This window comes from Nicotiana tabacum, chromosome 3 (assembly GCF_000715075.1).
Source record: "Nicotiana tabacum cultivar K326 chromosome 3, ASM71507v2, whole genome shotgun sequence".
NCBI lineage: Eukaryota > Viridiplantae > Streptophyta > Magnoliopsida > Solanales > Solanaceae > Nicotiana > Nicotiana tabacum.
The window spans coordinates 75630887-75647693 of NC_134082.1; the positions used below are offsets into that span (position 1 = coordinate 75630887).

Genomic DNA, 16807 nt, shown 5'->3' on the forward strand with positions numbered 1-16807 from the left:
AATAGATTTGCCAAAACAAATCACCTCATTTTTCTTAAGTTGTGTAAATGAGTCTCAAAGAAATAGACTTACGAGGGTAATCCAAATAAAAATACCGGGCGGGCTTTTTATTTCCCGTTCCATATGAAATTATTACTATTTGAATAGTCAAACTATTTTTTATTCAAGTGCCTGCTACCACTCGACAAGGAATACTCTTGCCACCTGAAACCTACAGTTACACTCTTACTAAAGCGTTGGGTTTCGAACATTTAGTCATAAGCAAAAAGAGTGTAGTCATAAAATTATTCGATGATTACGTCTAGCTATAATCAACGTTGAAAGCCACAAATATTAATAGATGGCAACCTTCAATTATTGCCCTTTAAGCATTACAGCTAAAATGCGAAAACATATGGAACAAAACGATAGACTTGGCAGAAAAGCATCTTCAAAGAAAACCATGTTCTTAGATATGAATACATGTGCGTTCATGGGTTTGTAAATGTTTGTACAGTACATTACCATATCCTTTCTTTGTGGTAGCAAAAGGAAAACATATTCTCAAACCTAGGTAGGACCATAGTAATACTTATATAGTCCTTGAGTCATCTGACGTTTTGGAAATACTAGGGAAAGCCATCCATCTGCTCAGTATTTCTTAATGTTTCAACAACACATTACACTCCGACCGAATTCATATAGTTATACTTCAGAAGCACAAAAAATAAGAGAAAAGAAAATAAATTAAGAGGAAAGTAATCCAGGAACGGAGAAAACAAATTGAATTTTGCTTTTTCTTTCAGGTCTCACACAGCTAAAAGAGATAATACAGTTAACAAGAAGCTGGCATACAGAGAACTACCTAGTATAACCAGCAACTCAACTAATTGAAGCGGTTCACAATAATTGGCTGTCACCAGAGAACTTGGTCCATTGGATGCTAAATCTTTTAGTGAGTGCGGATTCTACTGCTTTCAGCATTTCGTATAGGATGAAAATACGGATGAGCCTGCAATGTCGATCACAGTTACAGTGGGCAACATTTCTAAGAACCTTGAACTGACAACATATTGCCCAGTAGAAATCAAAGACGATTAAAGGAAAAAATTGGGAATTTTAACCTTCATTAAGGAAAAGAGAACTTTATTTATTTATTTATTTTGGAAAAAGAGAGAACTTTCTTTATTTATTTAATAAGCTGGAGAAAAAAAACGAAAGGCAGGGAGGATTTTACCATTGCTTCTTTTGCAGTTGGTCTTTCCTGATGATCGTAGCGGAGCAGTTTGTCAACAAAATCAACCGCCTGAAAAATAAGCATTGCACATTTTTAGGTAAACAGAATTTCACCTCATTGTATTTATAAAATCTATCGAAACTAGCTTTCATACCTCGGGGCCTGCGAGATGTTGGCTTTCAGAATTAATAAACCTCGACCATGGTTTCCTACTATGTCTGAACAATGAAAAAGTCTAATTATCTAGCAGAGAATGATCCATTTGAAAATATAGTTTTTGAGTTGACAATACTAACCGTCCAACAAGGGCTGCAAGATGAGGATCTAATTCCAATCTATACTTGTTTAGATAAGAATTTAATTCATCAGTCCCCAGAATCTGATGATCAAAACATAAAAAAGGAACTTTTAAGGGGTCTCCGCATCAAAGTATTGTACTCTTTTCTAAATGCAAATATACAACTCATTCATGTTTACCCTGGTAATCTTGCAAAAAAATTGGTCATATCATCTTCCAAACAATTTAGAATTCTTTTAAGACCCGGCAAGGCAGGGCTGAACTGACAGTTGAGTTAGGTGAGCCAAGGGTGATTAATTTTAGCACAGGTGCAAGACCACAGTTCAACAAAAACAGAAATGGGACTGCAATGAACATAGATCGGTCTAGCTCAAAAGAAATCATATGCATCACGAACCTACTTTCCATTTACTTAATTGTTTGGAGAGCAGGCACGAGTCCTGCATTTCAGAGACACCCATCAACAAACTATTTCCATTTGTTTAGCCATAGCCAAGCTTATGTCTAGACTCATTTAATGGCACGCATCCGAAATAGGTATTTGTAATTATCCAATATTAGTACGTGCAGCCTTTTGCTAATTATGTAGAGCATTTTGAAGTATCTGCACGGAACACCTATAACCCTGTCACACCCATCCCCCAATGCAAATAAAAGATTTCTGGCCTGCACGTGATTTGATATGACATTCCATAGACATGAAATTGAAATTAAAAAAATCGCACTGCAACCCCCCCCCCCCCCCCACCTCCCCCCAAACAAAAAAAAAAAACATGTTAAGCTTTCAGATGAGGGGGTATGCATACTTCAAGATAAAATAGTCAACAGTATAAACATAGGAGAAAGTGGGACTCAGCAAGGGAAGAGCAACAGGGTTGACTGAGAATGACTGAGAAGTAAACTAATCGAAGCAATCTTTCATTGGCTTCTTTTTCCAGGTTTAAGGCATTTTGGCCAAAAATAGGATGCAAGAATTTTGGATGGAGTGGAGGCTCGCATTCGGTGTTCTGTGTGATAAGAATTAGACCTAATATGCTGTATGAAACTGAATGTTGGCCAGTCAAAAACTCATATTCAAAAGATGAAAGTAGCAGGGATAAGAATGCCGAGATGGATGTGTAGGCGTACCCGGATAGATAAGATTAGAAATAAGGTTATTCGGGACAAAGAGAGAGTGGCTCCTATAGAGGACAAGATGTGAGAGTCAAGGCTGAGATCAGGGGCGTATCTAGGGGGGTTCTATGGGGCACATGAACTCATGCTCCCCTCCCTAAATCATGTATAGTAATGTTATATTTTCTCAAAAATATTTAATTATACCCATGCTCAAATATTATATGATGTGATGGTTATTTGGTCTACCTCTCTAAAGAGGTTGTGAGTTCAAATCTATGTCAATCTTATTATTATTTTTCTTTTTTTAGAACTAGACGCCCGTGGGAGATAGGCGTGTGGTGTCACTTTTTGCGTATTAATTAAGTACTTTTTATTTCTTTTTTTGTTTGGTTTATACTTTCAAACATTGAAATTCCTATTTTTCTTTTGTTACTATAGAATCTTTATATGATTAAACAAAATGTGTATGATAAACTAGTAGCAATGTGTGATGTAGCATATAGTTAATGTGTTCAACTGATCCCAATATTTTTAACATAAAAAATAGATATAGATGTAAGAAAATTACTATTTAAAAATTTTAACTTTGAACTTATAATTCAAGTGTAATGGGTGCGCAATAGTAAGAAATAAAGGTTGAACCCGTAAAATTTATACCTTGGATCCATCTCTTCTTAATAGTGCACCCATCCTGCCAAAATCCTGGATCCGCCTCTGGCGGAGATGATTCGGGCACATGAAGAGGAGAAGCACAAATGCTCCATTATAGGATATGAGAGGTTGGCCATGGCAGGTCTAAAATAGAGGCAGGCCAAAGAAGTACCAGGGTCCAGAAAGAGGTGATTAGGCAGGATTAAACCTGTTAATCGGGCCGGGCTGACCCGTTTTCAGCCTGGTTCGGCCCGGCACCGTAGCATATAGGGCGGGCTGGGACGGGTTGGACAGGGAGCGGGTTTTAGACGAACACATTTTAGATACCGGTGCACCGGAACCCGCTAACCCGTTAACGGGTTGTTAACGGGCTGCAGCCCGATTCAGCACGTTAACGGGCTAATAAAAATTTTAATTTTTTTTTTTAATTTGTGTACCGTTGCTAACAAAATTTAATTAAAAAAAATAATAATTAGCACAGCCCGCCCGAGCCCGTTAAGCCCGAACCCGGACGAGCCCACAAAACCCCGCAAATTCCCGCTATCCTCAGCCCGCTAACCAACCCGGTCCGTTAACGAACGGGTTGGGTTTTTTTTTGTTCAGCCCGTCCCAGCCCGCCCGTTAAACACCTGTGGGCAGGACATGCCGCTACTTCAACTTATTCAGAATATGACCCATGCAGTGTTATAAATAGCGCTCGCCTCATCGCTAATAGCATGAGGCAAGGCGAGGGTGTCGCTTCAGAGCATCTGTTGCGTTGCGATTCCAAATAGCGCTCGCTTTAGGGTGTGTTGCGTGAGGCGGCAGTGTCGCGAGTAGCGACTGTAGCGTCGCTATTTTAAAAAAAAAAAAGAGAAAGGCAGAAGACTTAAGTCGGGAATTAGGGCTTAGATCTTTTTCACCTGCGAACAAAAAAACTTCAGCGATTAGGGCTTTTCACATGCGAACAAATCAACGGTCTTCTTCAGTCTTCTTCTTCATCATCTGGGTTCATCTTCTTCAAGCTTCAACAGCGAAAAAACAGAGGTATGCTTCTCTCTTCTCTATTTTTTTTCTTCTGTTTTTTGTCGATAGAAACAGAGCCAAATAGGTTCTGCATTTGTGCTTTTTTTGTCGAGCAAAAACCAAGGCTTTTCTTCTTCTCTTATTTTTTTTTTTTTGCTCTATTTTGTCTTTCTTCTTTATTTGCTGTTTTTCTAGAGGCAAAATTTTCATTTTTGTTCTTCTTTCTTTGTTGTTTCCAAAGGCAGAATCAATTTTTGGTTTTGCTCTGTTTTTTTGTCTTTTTTTCTTTGCTTTTTTTCCAGAGGCAGTGTTTCCAAACTCCAAAGGCAGAATCATTGTTTTTGCTCTATTTTTTTGTCTTCTTTATATAGTAGATTAATTGCATATTGACTTGATAATTTTTTTCTATAAAACAGCGTTGAAATGGCGTCATCCGATAATTCTAAATGAAATGATATAGCTTGGAATTATGCTATACAAGGCTCGTCAAGATTCGCAATTAAATGTGTGTTTTGTCAAAAAACATATAATGGTGGGATAACTCGTCACAAGCAACATTTGATAGGTGGATTTAAAAATGTAATACAATGTCCCCTTTGTCCGTCTGAGGTTAGGGAGGAAGTAAAAGCGTTTGTTGAAAAGAAAAATATGGCAAGAACTCAAATGAATTATGAAGCATCGGTGAATCTAATTGATGAAGATGATGAAATGGGACCTCCACCCCCCAACCAAAACTCATAAGATAAATCCAAATACTTCTAGTGGGTCATCCACGGCACGTACGGTGGCAAAAGGTCCTCTCAATCTTTATTTCTCGGCAAAACAACAAGAAAGGGGAAAAGGTGAAGAAGGTTCGGGTTTAGAAGCCAAGAAGATTTTGAGGGATCGCGTCGTCAGTGCCTTTGCATCATGGATGTACGATGCAGGGCTTCCTTTCAACTGTGTCAACTACAAAACTTTTGATAAATTCATTGAGGTTGTAGGACAATATGACCCAGGAATGAAGCCAAATAGCTATCATGAAGTTAGAGTAACTCATCTTTAAAAGGAGGTGAAGAAGATAGACCAAATTATTGAGGAGCATAAAGTGGAATAGAACAAGTTTGGATGTTCCATTATGATGGATAAATGGACAGCACGGAATGGAAAAATGATCATAAATGTGTTGGTAAACTCTCCAAGAAGGAGTGTTTTTTTTTAATCTCACGATGCTAGCAACTCTTCTACGGATGGAAGCAAAATGTACAACTTGTTTAGAAATATTATTGATAAAATTGGAAAGAAAAATGTTGTACAAATTGTTACAGATAATGCTAGTGAGAATGTTAGTGCGGGGAAGATGATGGAAGCTGTCTATACAAACATTTATTGGACTCCATGTGCTGCCCATTGTATCAACTTGATGTTGGGTGACATATTCAAGGAAAACCCATATGCTTCAGGTAACTTTAATATAGTTATCTTTAAATCCTTTAACTTTATTTATGCTTATGTCCTATTGTATTAACTATAAAATTGTTATTGTTACTTTTACAGTTTTCACTTAGGCCATCAAGGTATATGCTTACATCAGTCAGAGGCCGTTGTTGTTGAATTTGATGAGGAAATTCACAAATGAAAGAAATTCGGTGAAACCGGCCAAGACTAGATTTGCAACAGCTTTCTTAACTTTGCATAGTTTTTACTTGCAAAAGAAAAATTTGAGAAAGCTAGTTCTTTCGACTGAATGGAAAGATAATAAATATGCAAAGGAAGCTGCGGGTAACGAAACTGCCAAAGTTTTTATTTCTCCATCATTCTGGAATGATGTCGTTCGGGCTCTTAAAGTTGGTGGTCCTTTGATTAGGGTGCTTCGTATGGTGGATGGGAGAAAAAACCACCAATGGGCTATCTTTATGAAGCTATGGATAGAGCCAAAGAGAGTATTGCAGCGTCATTTGAGGGAGATGTTAGGAAATATGAGAAAGTTTTTGAGATAATTGATACCAAGTGGAACAATCAACTCCATCGACCTTTGCATGCAGCAGGCCATCTCCTGAACCCGGGATTATTTTACAAGAACACTAGAGATGGAACTTTGGATTCAGAGGTGTTGATTGGATACCATGCATGTCTTGAGAAGTTGATCCCTAATTCAGTGACGATAGATCAAATAGGGGAGGAGTTTGGTAAGTACTCGCAAGCAGAGGGCCTATTTGGTTTACCGACTGCCATTAGAGCCAGAGACATAAGGTCGCCAGGTAACTAACTTTAATATAGAAATCCTTATAACCTTAATTTAATTTATTTGATTTATACTTATTAACTTTTAAAATATTTTTCTATAGTAGAATGGTGGAAGCAATTTGGACATCAAACTCCAAACTTGCAAAAGTTTGCCATCAAAGTATTAAGCCTAACGTGTAGTGCATCTGGATGCGAGAGAAATTGGAGCATATTTGAGCATGTAAGAAGTAGATTTATTATATTAATATATTCTATATTGTATTATTATTAGTATCTATTAATTAATCTAACTTATGCGCAGATTCACTCCAAGAAAAGGAATAGGCTTGAGCTATCGCATCTCAATGATCTAGTGTATATTAAATACAATAGAACATTGAGGCAACGTTATGAAGCTCGCGATACCATTGATCCAATTATGTTGGACAACATTGACGAGGCAAATGAATGGTTAACTGGAGCCCCCCAAAATCATGAAGATGAACAAGTGTATGAAGGAGATGATCTTGATTGGGGTACTATTTCTATGGCCGTTGGAGTTGAGGAGAATATCTATGGACTTAGAGCGAGTTCTTCAAGTTACAAGGGAAAGGGGGTAGCAAGTTCAAGCCGGTCCCTAATTGATGAAGAAGATGATAGCCAATATAATGCTAACATTTATGAAGTTGTAGAATTTGAAAATCTTGAAGAATAGATGTTGCTTGTTTTAGAGTTTAGACTATTAGTCTTTAATTTATGAATCTACTACGAGTCTATGACTATCCATTGAGTCTTCAATTTTTGAATGATATATTTATTAATAAATTATTATTATTGAGTTTTTAGTTATATGTATATAATATTTTATGTTTTTGTATAAATTGTCACTTCACATAAAAAAGGCGAGCATTTCGTTGCGTGCCTCTTGCCTCAGTGAAGCGGGCCCTCATCGCTATTTGTCGCCGCACGCTATCCAAAACACTAGACCCATGATAGGAGAGTGTAGAGGTTGAGAATTAGGGTAGAAGATTAGTAGGTAATCGATAGTTCCCCTTTCATTACCAGTAGTACTAGTAGCACTCGTGTATTTTCCTATTCTTCGATCTCCGTTACTTCATGTTGTTTCGTTCACTTCGTTTATTTTATTTCTCTATTGTTACTATTTGATGCTACTTTTTCTTTTTACGTTTCTCCTTTCTCTCCTTTTTCTTTTCCATCTTTTTCCTTGTTCTTTCTTCTTTTTTCATCTTTTCTTGAATTGAGGATCTATCGAAAACCGCATCTCTAATGGGATTCTACAGGGTATGTTGTTGTATAGGATGTAAGAATTTTCTAAATGATCAAGTCCCTGAAGAAACAACTTCTCTACCCCTCGGGGTAGGGGTAAGGTCTGCGTACACACTACCCTCCCCAGACCCCACTAGCGGGATTACACTGGGTCGTTGTTGTTGATCAAGTCCTTGAAGAATGGCTCCAGATTACTCCCTTTCCCCTCACCAAAAAAAACTAAAAGAGAATTCAAGAAACAAAGGAAAAGACAAGAGACAAATATAGTGTGTCCTCTTATGCACATAAGATTGCAACCCCTCAGTCTTCTGTCAAAAAAGTTCACTTTTGGGGAGAGGGAACAATAAATGAAAAACTTTCATTTTTTTCAAGTACAACTCAATATTCTCAAAAGCTTCTTTGGATTATTAAATGAAAGAAGAAAGAGTCTTAACAGCTAGAGACCCTCTTTGTCCAAAAGGTCATCGATGAAATCCATTTATTAGGGCAACGATAGGCAGATCATAATTTACTTAGTAGGCGTTTGGATATAAATTCCAAGATTTTTTTCCAAATTTGAAATTTCAATAAATTTGATTTGAAGATGAAGTTAAGTGTGGTTATAATTTTTGCAACATATTTAGATGCATTTTTTTCAAAACCATGAAACATGATTTATACCCCACAATTTGTAAAAAATATCAAAACCACCACGGACTTGATTATCCTACTTGAAACAAACAATCAAACATGCTGATTGTTCAATTGTACGAACAATCTCTAATAGAAGTTGTAGCGGCTCCTTCAAGTAAAAGTATAAATTGTAGATCTAATGGTGGATGTCAAAATATAGTCCAAAATTTAATTACAGATTGAGGTCCTTTTATAAATTTCAAAAATAGGGTAAATTTGTAAAACTTCAAAATACTAACTTTCCAATTTTCCAATTGAAAAACTGGTTCCCATCAGCTTTTCAAATTCGAAAATGCATTTTCAAGTTGGATTCGAAAATTTGTAAAAAGTTCATAACCAAACATTGTTTTGAAATTTGTAAAAATTTCTTATGTCCAAACGGGCTCTTAATATGGTGCATTTTCAATGAGCACCATGCAAAAAGAAATGCAAGAACAGATGTAGGCTTTCATGGAGATTGTGGTTGTGCCAAGGTGCCTGAGCATGAATGGAACATGAAATTCAGAAGGGACAATTTTGACAGAGGTTGACAGAATCGTACCAGTATCGAACGAGCTTAATTAGATCTCTATTAAACCAGAAACCTCAGATTCTTTGATCTGGAATCTGCAGAGAAATGGGACTACTCTGTTCACTCCTGCTATAGAAGTCTGGTATCCTCAAGATGTCCTTTTCTTTCTTGGCCCAGAATGTAATTTGGTTTTGCTCCTCACGGAGTACCTTTTGAGTTGGATGTTAGTCCAAGATGGTAGGTTGACAAACTCTAACTTGCACAGGAGGGGCCTACAAATTTGTAGTATATTTTGTAAAAAGGAGGTAAAGGACATCAGGCACCTGTCTCTTCATGTCCACTTACGGAGCCTTGTTTTGAATATTATTTGCACTAAAATGGGTGATGAAATCAACCATCAAGAAACTTCTCAGTAGATGGACAAGAAACAAAGGATACAACAAGAGGCGTTTTAAAGGAAAAACTTCATCCACAAGCATGCTGAAGTGTTAGATGTTTATGTAATAGCTCTCTGGTCTAATCAGTCAGATATACATGAAAAGGAGAAAAAGAATATAGATGTCATCAATTAACAGAGGTAATGTATCTTATGGAACAATTTTTTTTTTTACATCCAAGCACTATTTTAGTGCTTGGCAATTTGCAGTAATATAATACTTGCTACTAATCTCCAAAAAAAAGGCAGGGGAGTTGATGATCTTAACAAGTGATAGAAAAAGTATCAGAAGGCTTGTGGGTGACTGGATAGTATGCAAAGGCCAATTATTATTAATGAAGCATGTCGTCTTGCGGGACGACCTATAGTGATGCATTGGTGAGGCTTGATAAATACAGGTGCATGGACAGACAACACCACCAATACCACCAATTTACATGATGTCTCTCTCTTGAACCGACATCCCCCCTCTCCCCCTCCTGTTGAAGCTTATTTCCTTATTCACTGCTTGGTCTCATTTCTAAGGTTGCCCTGTTTAGCTTCACATGATGGGTTGCGGATGGAGAGATCTGTGCTCGTGATTAACTTCATACAGTTGGAACAAGTTCTATATGTAAACCATAATTTGCTCAAAGCACACACACGTACATGTACACAGAGAGAGAGAGAGTAAATGGCAATATATAATACGCACACGCGCACGCGCACTCACACACACACATATACACACACACACAGATATGTGTGTGTGTGTGTGTGCATGCGCGCGCCCCGCGCGGCGTGCGTATTATATATAGCCATTTACTCTGTGTGGGACATTATCATAAGCACCATAAGTCCATAATCACAATAGTACAATTTCACATTGTTTGTGAAAACATTTGATCTGGATGAATCAACACTATTAAGATTCTTTCAGCTTCACATGTGAGTTAGTTACCAATTTATCAAAGAAAGAAAAGGAAGATGTGACTTCATTCCCAAAGCATAAATGCCATATATTAAACATCAAAGGCTAAACGATAAACTTCAAGGTGGGCATTCTACATACCTTCGCAATCTTCACAAGCTGATCATAATTGTCATGCCCATAGAAGAAAGGCTCCTTCCGGAATATCTACATAGTACAATTCCTTAGAAGTAAGCATCAAAGTGAGAGGAGACCTTAACAGACAAGTAAGTTCTGACTTTTGGACCTCAGTATCTGCCATTCATGCATGATTTACCAGGCGAGAATCAGTCATGAATGGCATTAAGTAAGTACCAAGTCAAGGACAAATAAAAAAAGGTAGAGAGCATAACACATGCAAGATGAGGTCTCGAATGTGCATCTGTATGATACCAAAAGAGAGGCAAAAAAGGGTGCAAAAAGATTGTTGCTCACCATTCCTGCAAACATACAACCAAGACTCCACAAGTCCAACGAGTAGTCGTAGTCTTGCAAATCAACAAGTAGTTCAGGACCTTTGAAATATCTGCAACCATAATGAGAGGAGGCAAGTCCATCAGAAGCCACAATGAGAAACCAAAGAAGCCCTCCAAAAATATTGAGATTAGATACAGAATTAAAACTAGTTTTTGGTATTTGAGGGGAAAAGGGCAGAAAAAGCATATGTAACCCACATCAATAAAGTAACAAAAGGTGCATGCAACAAACCAGAATCATTTTTTCTCTATTACGGCAAAGATCCTAGGATTTTATAATCACATAAATGAGGTGATACTTAATTATAAAGCCTCATGTAAGTTCTATATCTTCATGGATGGGGGAATGCTCTTAACTATCATAATATGTATCCCATTGAACATGACTAATAAATAGCGGACAGACAAAATACTTCTGCTTTGATTTTTCCGAGCTCAAAAACCTCCCTTCTGTTCCTTACGCTACCAAACCCAATTCCTTACCCCAGCTGGGTTCCTGACCCTAACACTTGCAAGGAAATGCACTTCAAAATCCATTTATTATCCTAACCTCTCTGTCTCTCAAATTGCATTCCCATCAAAATGAACTCTTAGTATTAGACTGCTAAACCAAGTATAAATCCAGCATATACGTTTTCGAGCCAAAAATTTGGCCAGCCTATGTAAGAACTGGAAATACAATTTTCTAATATGCAATTTTTTTCTTTGGGTAAGTAGGTTTCTAACTATGCATTCCCACCAAAAAATTATCCTCTTAGATTCAGGAGCACAATGACAAAATAAACACATGCATTGCCTCCTAGAAGTTCTAAGCATAATCTTTTTCATGTTATCATCAAAATAAAAACATGGTAAAAGCTATAAAACAACAACGAAAACTATTTCTCAATTCCAAGCTAGTCAGGAGCAGCCATATGAATCCTCAATATCAATGTCATTCCATTCAAACCGGTTTTATTCAAAGCTCAATAATTTGGATTAAGATAAATTAGGTTCTCGGCTTCTCGCTTTATCCAACAAAAAAAAGGTGTGTTCTCCAACATCAAAGGTTCTCTAAATTTCATTTGAAATACAAATTTGCAAACAGATCTAAAGGCTCCGGGTAAACATTGGACCTAATATGAGCACATCAACACAACTAAGCGTTAATCCAACTAGTTGGTCTCGTCAATTGGGATTGTTTGCTTCCATTGTGCTCTATTCTACGCTAGGTGCACATGGATTCCCAAAGAAAGGTGTTCAATTGGTGATGCCAAAGGCAGTGAATAGCACTCCCAGGGTGCTGGTAAGAACAGAGGATGAGGAAACACCGAAAAAACTGTTCAAAACACAATATCTTTTTATGCACACTTTGGAATGCATGCAAACATAATCTCAGTTGATTTGAAGGAATGTTTAACTTTGACGCAGTACACAATACGAAATGTAGATGTTTACTGATTGTAGGACGTCCAATGTAAATAATTTTGACACTTCGATGGAGTTCATAGACTCCTTACATAGCTAAAGGAGCTATAGTCCTCCTTTCTAGATCCAAGTACCCCCCTGGGTGCTTTAACATGCAGAAACTTCTATCACTTAGCCCCAACAAAGAAATGCTAACGACTAGAAGCAAATTGAGATTCCTGCCACCACTCAATTAATAAAAATAAAGGAAACAAGAGAAATCCTTCTTCAAAAGTTAAATTGATATGATTTTAAATCTCAAAAGACAAATGATACAAACAGCAGTGGAAGATCGAACCTAGAAGCCACACGGACATTATATTCCTTTCCAGGATGATAAAATTCTGCAAGTCCCCAATCTATTAACCGAAGTTTACGCTGCTCATGATCAATCATTACATTATGGGGCTTCACATCACGGTGCATAATACCTTGAGAATGGCAATAATCTAATGCCTGCAGTGGATACAGTAATACTTGAATTCTCTGGCACCTCAAGAAAATATCAATTGCAAGGCATAATATAGAAATATATGTAAAAAGAGTTGACTGTGTAAAACAACAGCTGTACCACAAACAACTGTCATGATCCCAGACTAGCAACACTCATTTCGTTCCATTATAACTCATTTCATTCTTGTGTACAATAATTTGTCTTTTAATAGCCCGTTTGGCCAAGGTGCAAAAATCAGCTTATTTTGAGAAGTGCTTTTTTTCGGAAGTGCTTTTCTCAAAAGTACTTTTGGTGAGAAGCAGTTTGTGTTTGGCTAATTAGTTTGAAAAGCACTTCTGAGCAACAATTAGTGTTTGGTCAAGCTTTAAAAAACTGCTTCTAAGTGTATTTTTTCCAAAAGTGCTTCTCAAAAAAATACTTTTGGAGAGAAGCTACTTTTTTCTGCTTCTCCAAAACTGCTTCTGCTTCTCCTCAAAAGCACTTTTTTTCCTTCCAAAAGCTTGGCCAAACACCTCAATTTTTGGCCAAAAGTGCTTTTGGCCAAAAAGAAGCTTGGCCAAACAGACTATAAGTCTATAACATGTCAATAATTTATTGTACTCAAACAGAGAAATCTCATCATATTATCAAGTTGAAATAATATGAACCTGAGATGATACAGTTACCCATCTTTAAACTCAAATCTCGCCAGTCAGCCAAAAAATCAAAAGAATGAGTCTTCTCCAATCATAATAGCAAACAAGGAGCTTTAGATCATACTCCAAAATACTTGTCTACTTTGACTTGTATGGAGATTGATAATACAAAATCTAGTTACATTTTTTTCTTTTTGATAAATCATATCTGGCTACATTATTTTTTTCACTTTTTTTATGACGGCGGTGCCCGAGCCAGCTTGCGCACACCCACATCTAGATACATCATTATATTGAATGGAGAAGATATATTTTGGACAATAGTGCCAAACTGAAGAAATGGAGAGTTCAGTTAAAGAGATTAGTTCAAATGGTTGAACCTAAGAAAAGAATTCAAACTTTTAGATAGGGTAAAAATGGAAATAGATCAACTATTATGCACATAATCATTCTGCGAAATTTGTTCAAAAGAGTAGTGAAATTTCTCACTAGAAATAAGATCATCATCTCAAAGCAATTTGCACATAATCATCTTCAGATTTTATCCGAAAAAGAGATTCAAAGGGAGCATCCTGTATAGCAATAATATAATATTACTATAATCTATAGCAAGCTTCCGTAACCAGGGAAATATTGAAGATAAAACGAAGATCATATATTTGAGAGGCCTTAAAATCCACATCAACAGAGAACTTGCCTTTAACAACTCATAGATGTAATATCTAATATCGAAGTCGGAAAGATTAGGATACAGCACTTTAAAATCTGTGTTATTCACATATTCAAATATAAGGCTTGGGGTCTTCGATTGCTGATCTCTAACGATATCGAGTAACTTCACAATATTAGGTCCACCACAAAGATTCTGCAGTATCTTAATCTCACGTTTGATCTGCAGTTAGTGTCAATAATATATAAGTACCTATACAAAATAACGTGCAAAGATATGTTGACAAATAAGAGAGCATGAATCAGAATGCCCACAAAAAGACAAATGCACAGATTACTTGCAGATAAATGATACTCCAGCACACAAGTAATCACGAGCTACTACAGTAAACTAACAAAACATAAGCAGTTATAGATATATGCAATTGAAAGAATTATTTGGCTAAACAGTGAAAGATTAAGAAAGTTAAACCAGAAGATATCTAATGAGCTTAAAGAATATCAATAATATATTATGTCGCTCAGCGACACAGAATTACGCAATGACTAACCCTTTTAAGGACTTGAACATTCTAAGAATCTGATTCCGTGGTGTAAGATGACAAATACCTTGATGGTTTCCTCCACTCCTTATGTGTAGCATTAAGGTTTTGAGTCTTGCTTTTTAGTATTGCACCTACTTGTTGCCAGTTTCTTTAAATAATACTCACCTTACCTTAATATTCTATTCTAGTCACCCCGTTTCACCTTCTTTTCAGCTCCAATCTTAAATGGTAGACCGCATCTTTCAAAACTCAAGCAAGTTTTCCTTTCTCCATATATCAAGCCAATTTCAACATCTCAAATGAGCCTATTCTTTTTCATTACTTATCCAGAAAATGAGCCTACTCTAGTTCATACTCAAATAAAGCACAAGCAAATGAAACAATATGCCATTCTCATTCCTCAAGCTGAAATAAAACTCGTCCAACAATAGATATATTTGACACCTCACAATGAAAAACTTAAAAAATCTGAAAAGCACCAATGTCAGCTTATAAAACTAGCACTGAATAAGGATATTATATAAAGAAGGAAAGAAGGAAAAAGAGCAACCTTTTTCTTCTTGACAGGCTTAAGGATTTTGATGATGCATTTGTCATTATTAGTAGTGTGAATTCCCTCAAACACCTCGCTGTACTTTCCTCTGCCGACTTTCCTTACCACCTCGTAATCATCCTGCTCTCTATACAACCAAATCAACAAATAAAAAGTTAAATTCGTTCAAACAACCTTAATTAAACAAAGTAAATCAAGCAAGAAATGAACAAATTACCCCCATTGAACAGTAAGGGATTCATAATCCCAATACTCTTTGGGTCGGATCACATTGATGTCCGTATAAACCCGGGCCTTGGACGGCGCACCGGGACGCCGAATAGATTTCCCTATTTTCTGCGCCAGGGTTTCGGATAAAGTCGCCGACGGTCGATGAAGATAAGGAGATGACGGTGACGGCGGAGGTAACGAAGAAGGTGATTTGTGTTTCTGTCGGGTGAGAGAGAGCGACGGAGTTTTCGAGGAAAACTGACGGAGGAGAGAGGGGAAGAGAGAAGAGGTGGCCGGAAAAGGAGAGAGGAGGCGATGGTTGTGGTGGTGGCGGAAGGAAACAAAGAAGTGAAATGGCCGTACGGCCATCAAACGAGGGAAGGGAAGGTTATATATTTGGGTAATGGATTACGCACACAATGCTTGAAATGGAACCCTCCTTTCTTTTCCTCATCTTCTTTTTCCCCTTTGACTTTGCATCTCTCATGCGTAGACTCAAACGACACCGTACGTCGGTATTTTCTGAATTTCTTTTTCTGGTCTCGAAGGAATTTGAGGAAAATTACCTCTTACGCCAACTAAGATCTTTTGTGGAGTATTTATTTATAAATCTAGTTAGCGTTTGGACCTAAAAATTGTAATTTAAAAAAAAAATATTTAGAGTTAAGTTGAAAAATAGTATTTGAAATTTGGAGTTATGTTTCGACATTTATTTCACTTGAAATAATGTTGCAATTTTGTGAGTGAGAAAAAAATTGAAAAAGTGGTTTATTTTGAAAAACTCATTTTCAAAATTTTTTGAAAAACTTATAAAATTTCATGGACAAACATGTTTTTGAAAAAATAAATAACAAAAAGAAAAAAAAATATGAACAAACGGGTCCCTAATGTGTTTTTTTTTATCTCAGGTAAAAATAGTTACAATATAACTAAACTAATGTTTGTAACAAACTAAAAAATCAAATATTCCCAGGACTTCCCTCTTCTAAAAGATGAAGGAACATAATAATTTGTTTATTAATCTCGAGTTGTATATATATAACTAATTTTTATTACTGCTAACATAACATATTTATTTTAGCAAAAGAAGTGCCATAGGTGCAGGGATACTTTACATATAAATCACTAATATTTTATATTTGAAATGATGATTCAGAAGATGAACTATCAAGCAATGGCGTTTCTTTGTCAAAGTATATTTTTCTTTTTGCTATGTAGAATATTGCTTATAAAGAGAAATCAAGATAGGCAATTCTCTTTACACCAATGCTCCATTCTATGCCCAGGATAAAAAACAACCGCAACAGCAACTTTAATTTACCTTTGCCTTTCTTATTTGACAAGGGCCAACAAAGCATAGAAGTTGTTATTATTAAAACTGAAGAGGAAAAAAATAAAGTTGTGGAATGGAGAATACCACAAGGCTCTTTTAAAAGTGTCCGCCATATTTGTTCTTCTTGTATATATTGTTTA

At 36.6% G+C, this 16807-nt stretch overlaps 1 protein-coding gene across 3 annotated transcripts; it reads right to left on the bottom strand.

The window, feature by feature from the left end:
• Window positions 1-413: 413 nt before the first annotated feature.
• On the bottom strand, window positions 414-15791 carry LOC107813210 (casein kinase II subunit alpha-2-like). Of its 3 annotated transcripts, XR_012707611.1 has the most exons (11): window positions 15342-15789; window positions 15122-15251; window positions 14055-14249; window positions 12567-12724; window positions 10782-10872; window positions 10449-10514; window positions 8992-9233; window positions 1513-1595; window positions 1371-1434; window positions 1217-1285; window positions 414-991 (listed from the first exon to the last, which is right to left on the bottom strand). XR_012707611.1 is itself a non-coding variant. In XM_075249556.1 (10 exons), the coding sequence occupies exons 1-10, from the start codon at window positions 15701-15703 to the stop codon at window positions 932-934; spliced, it is 1278 nt and encodes a 425-aa protein (XP_075105657.1). In that variant the 5' UTR covers window positions 15704-15788; the 3' UTR covers window positions 414-931. The 3 variants fall into 3 exon arrangements, 2 of the variants coding, with proteins under 2 accessions (XP_075105657.1, XP_075105658.1); XM_075249556.1 differs by lacking the exon at window positions 8992-9233 and having other exon boundaries at window positions 15342-15788; XM_075249557.1 differs by lacking the exons at window positions 8992-9233; window positions 14055-14249 and having other exon boundaries at window positions 15342-15791.
• Between the last annotated feature and the right edge of the window lie 1016 nt (window positions 15792-16807).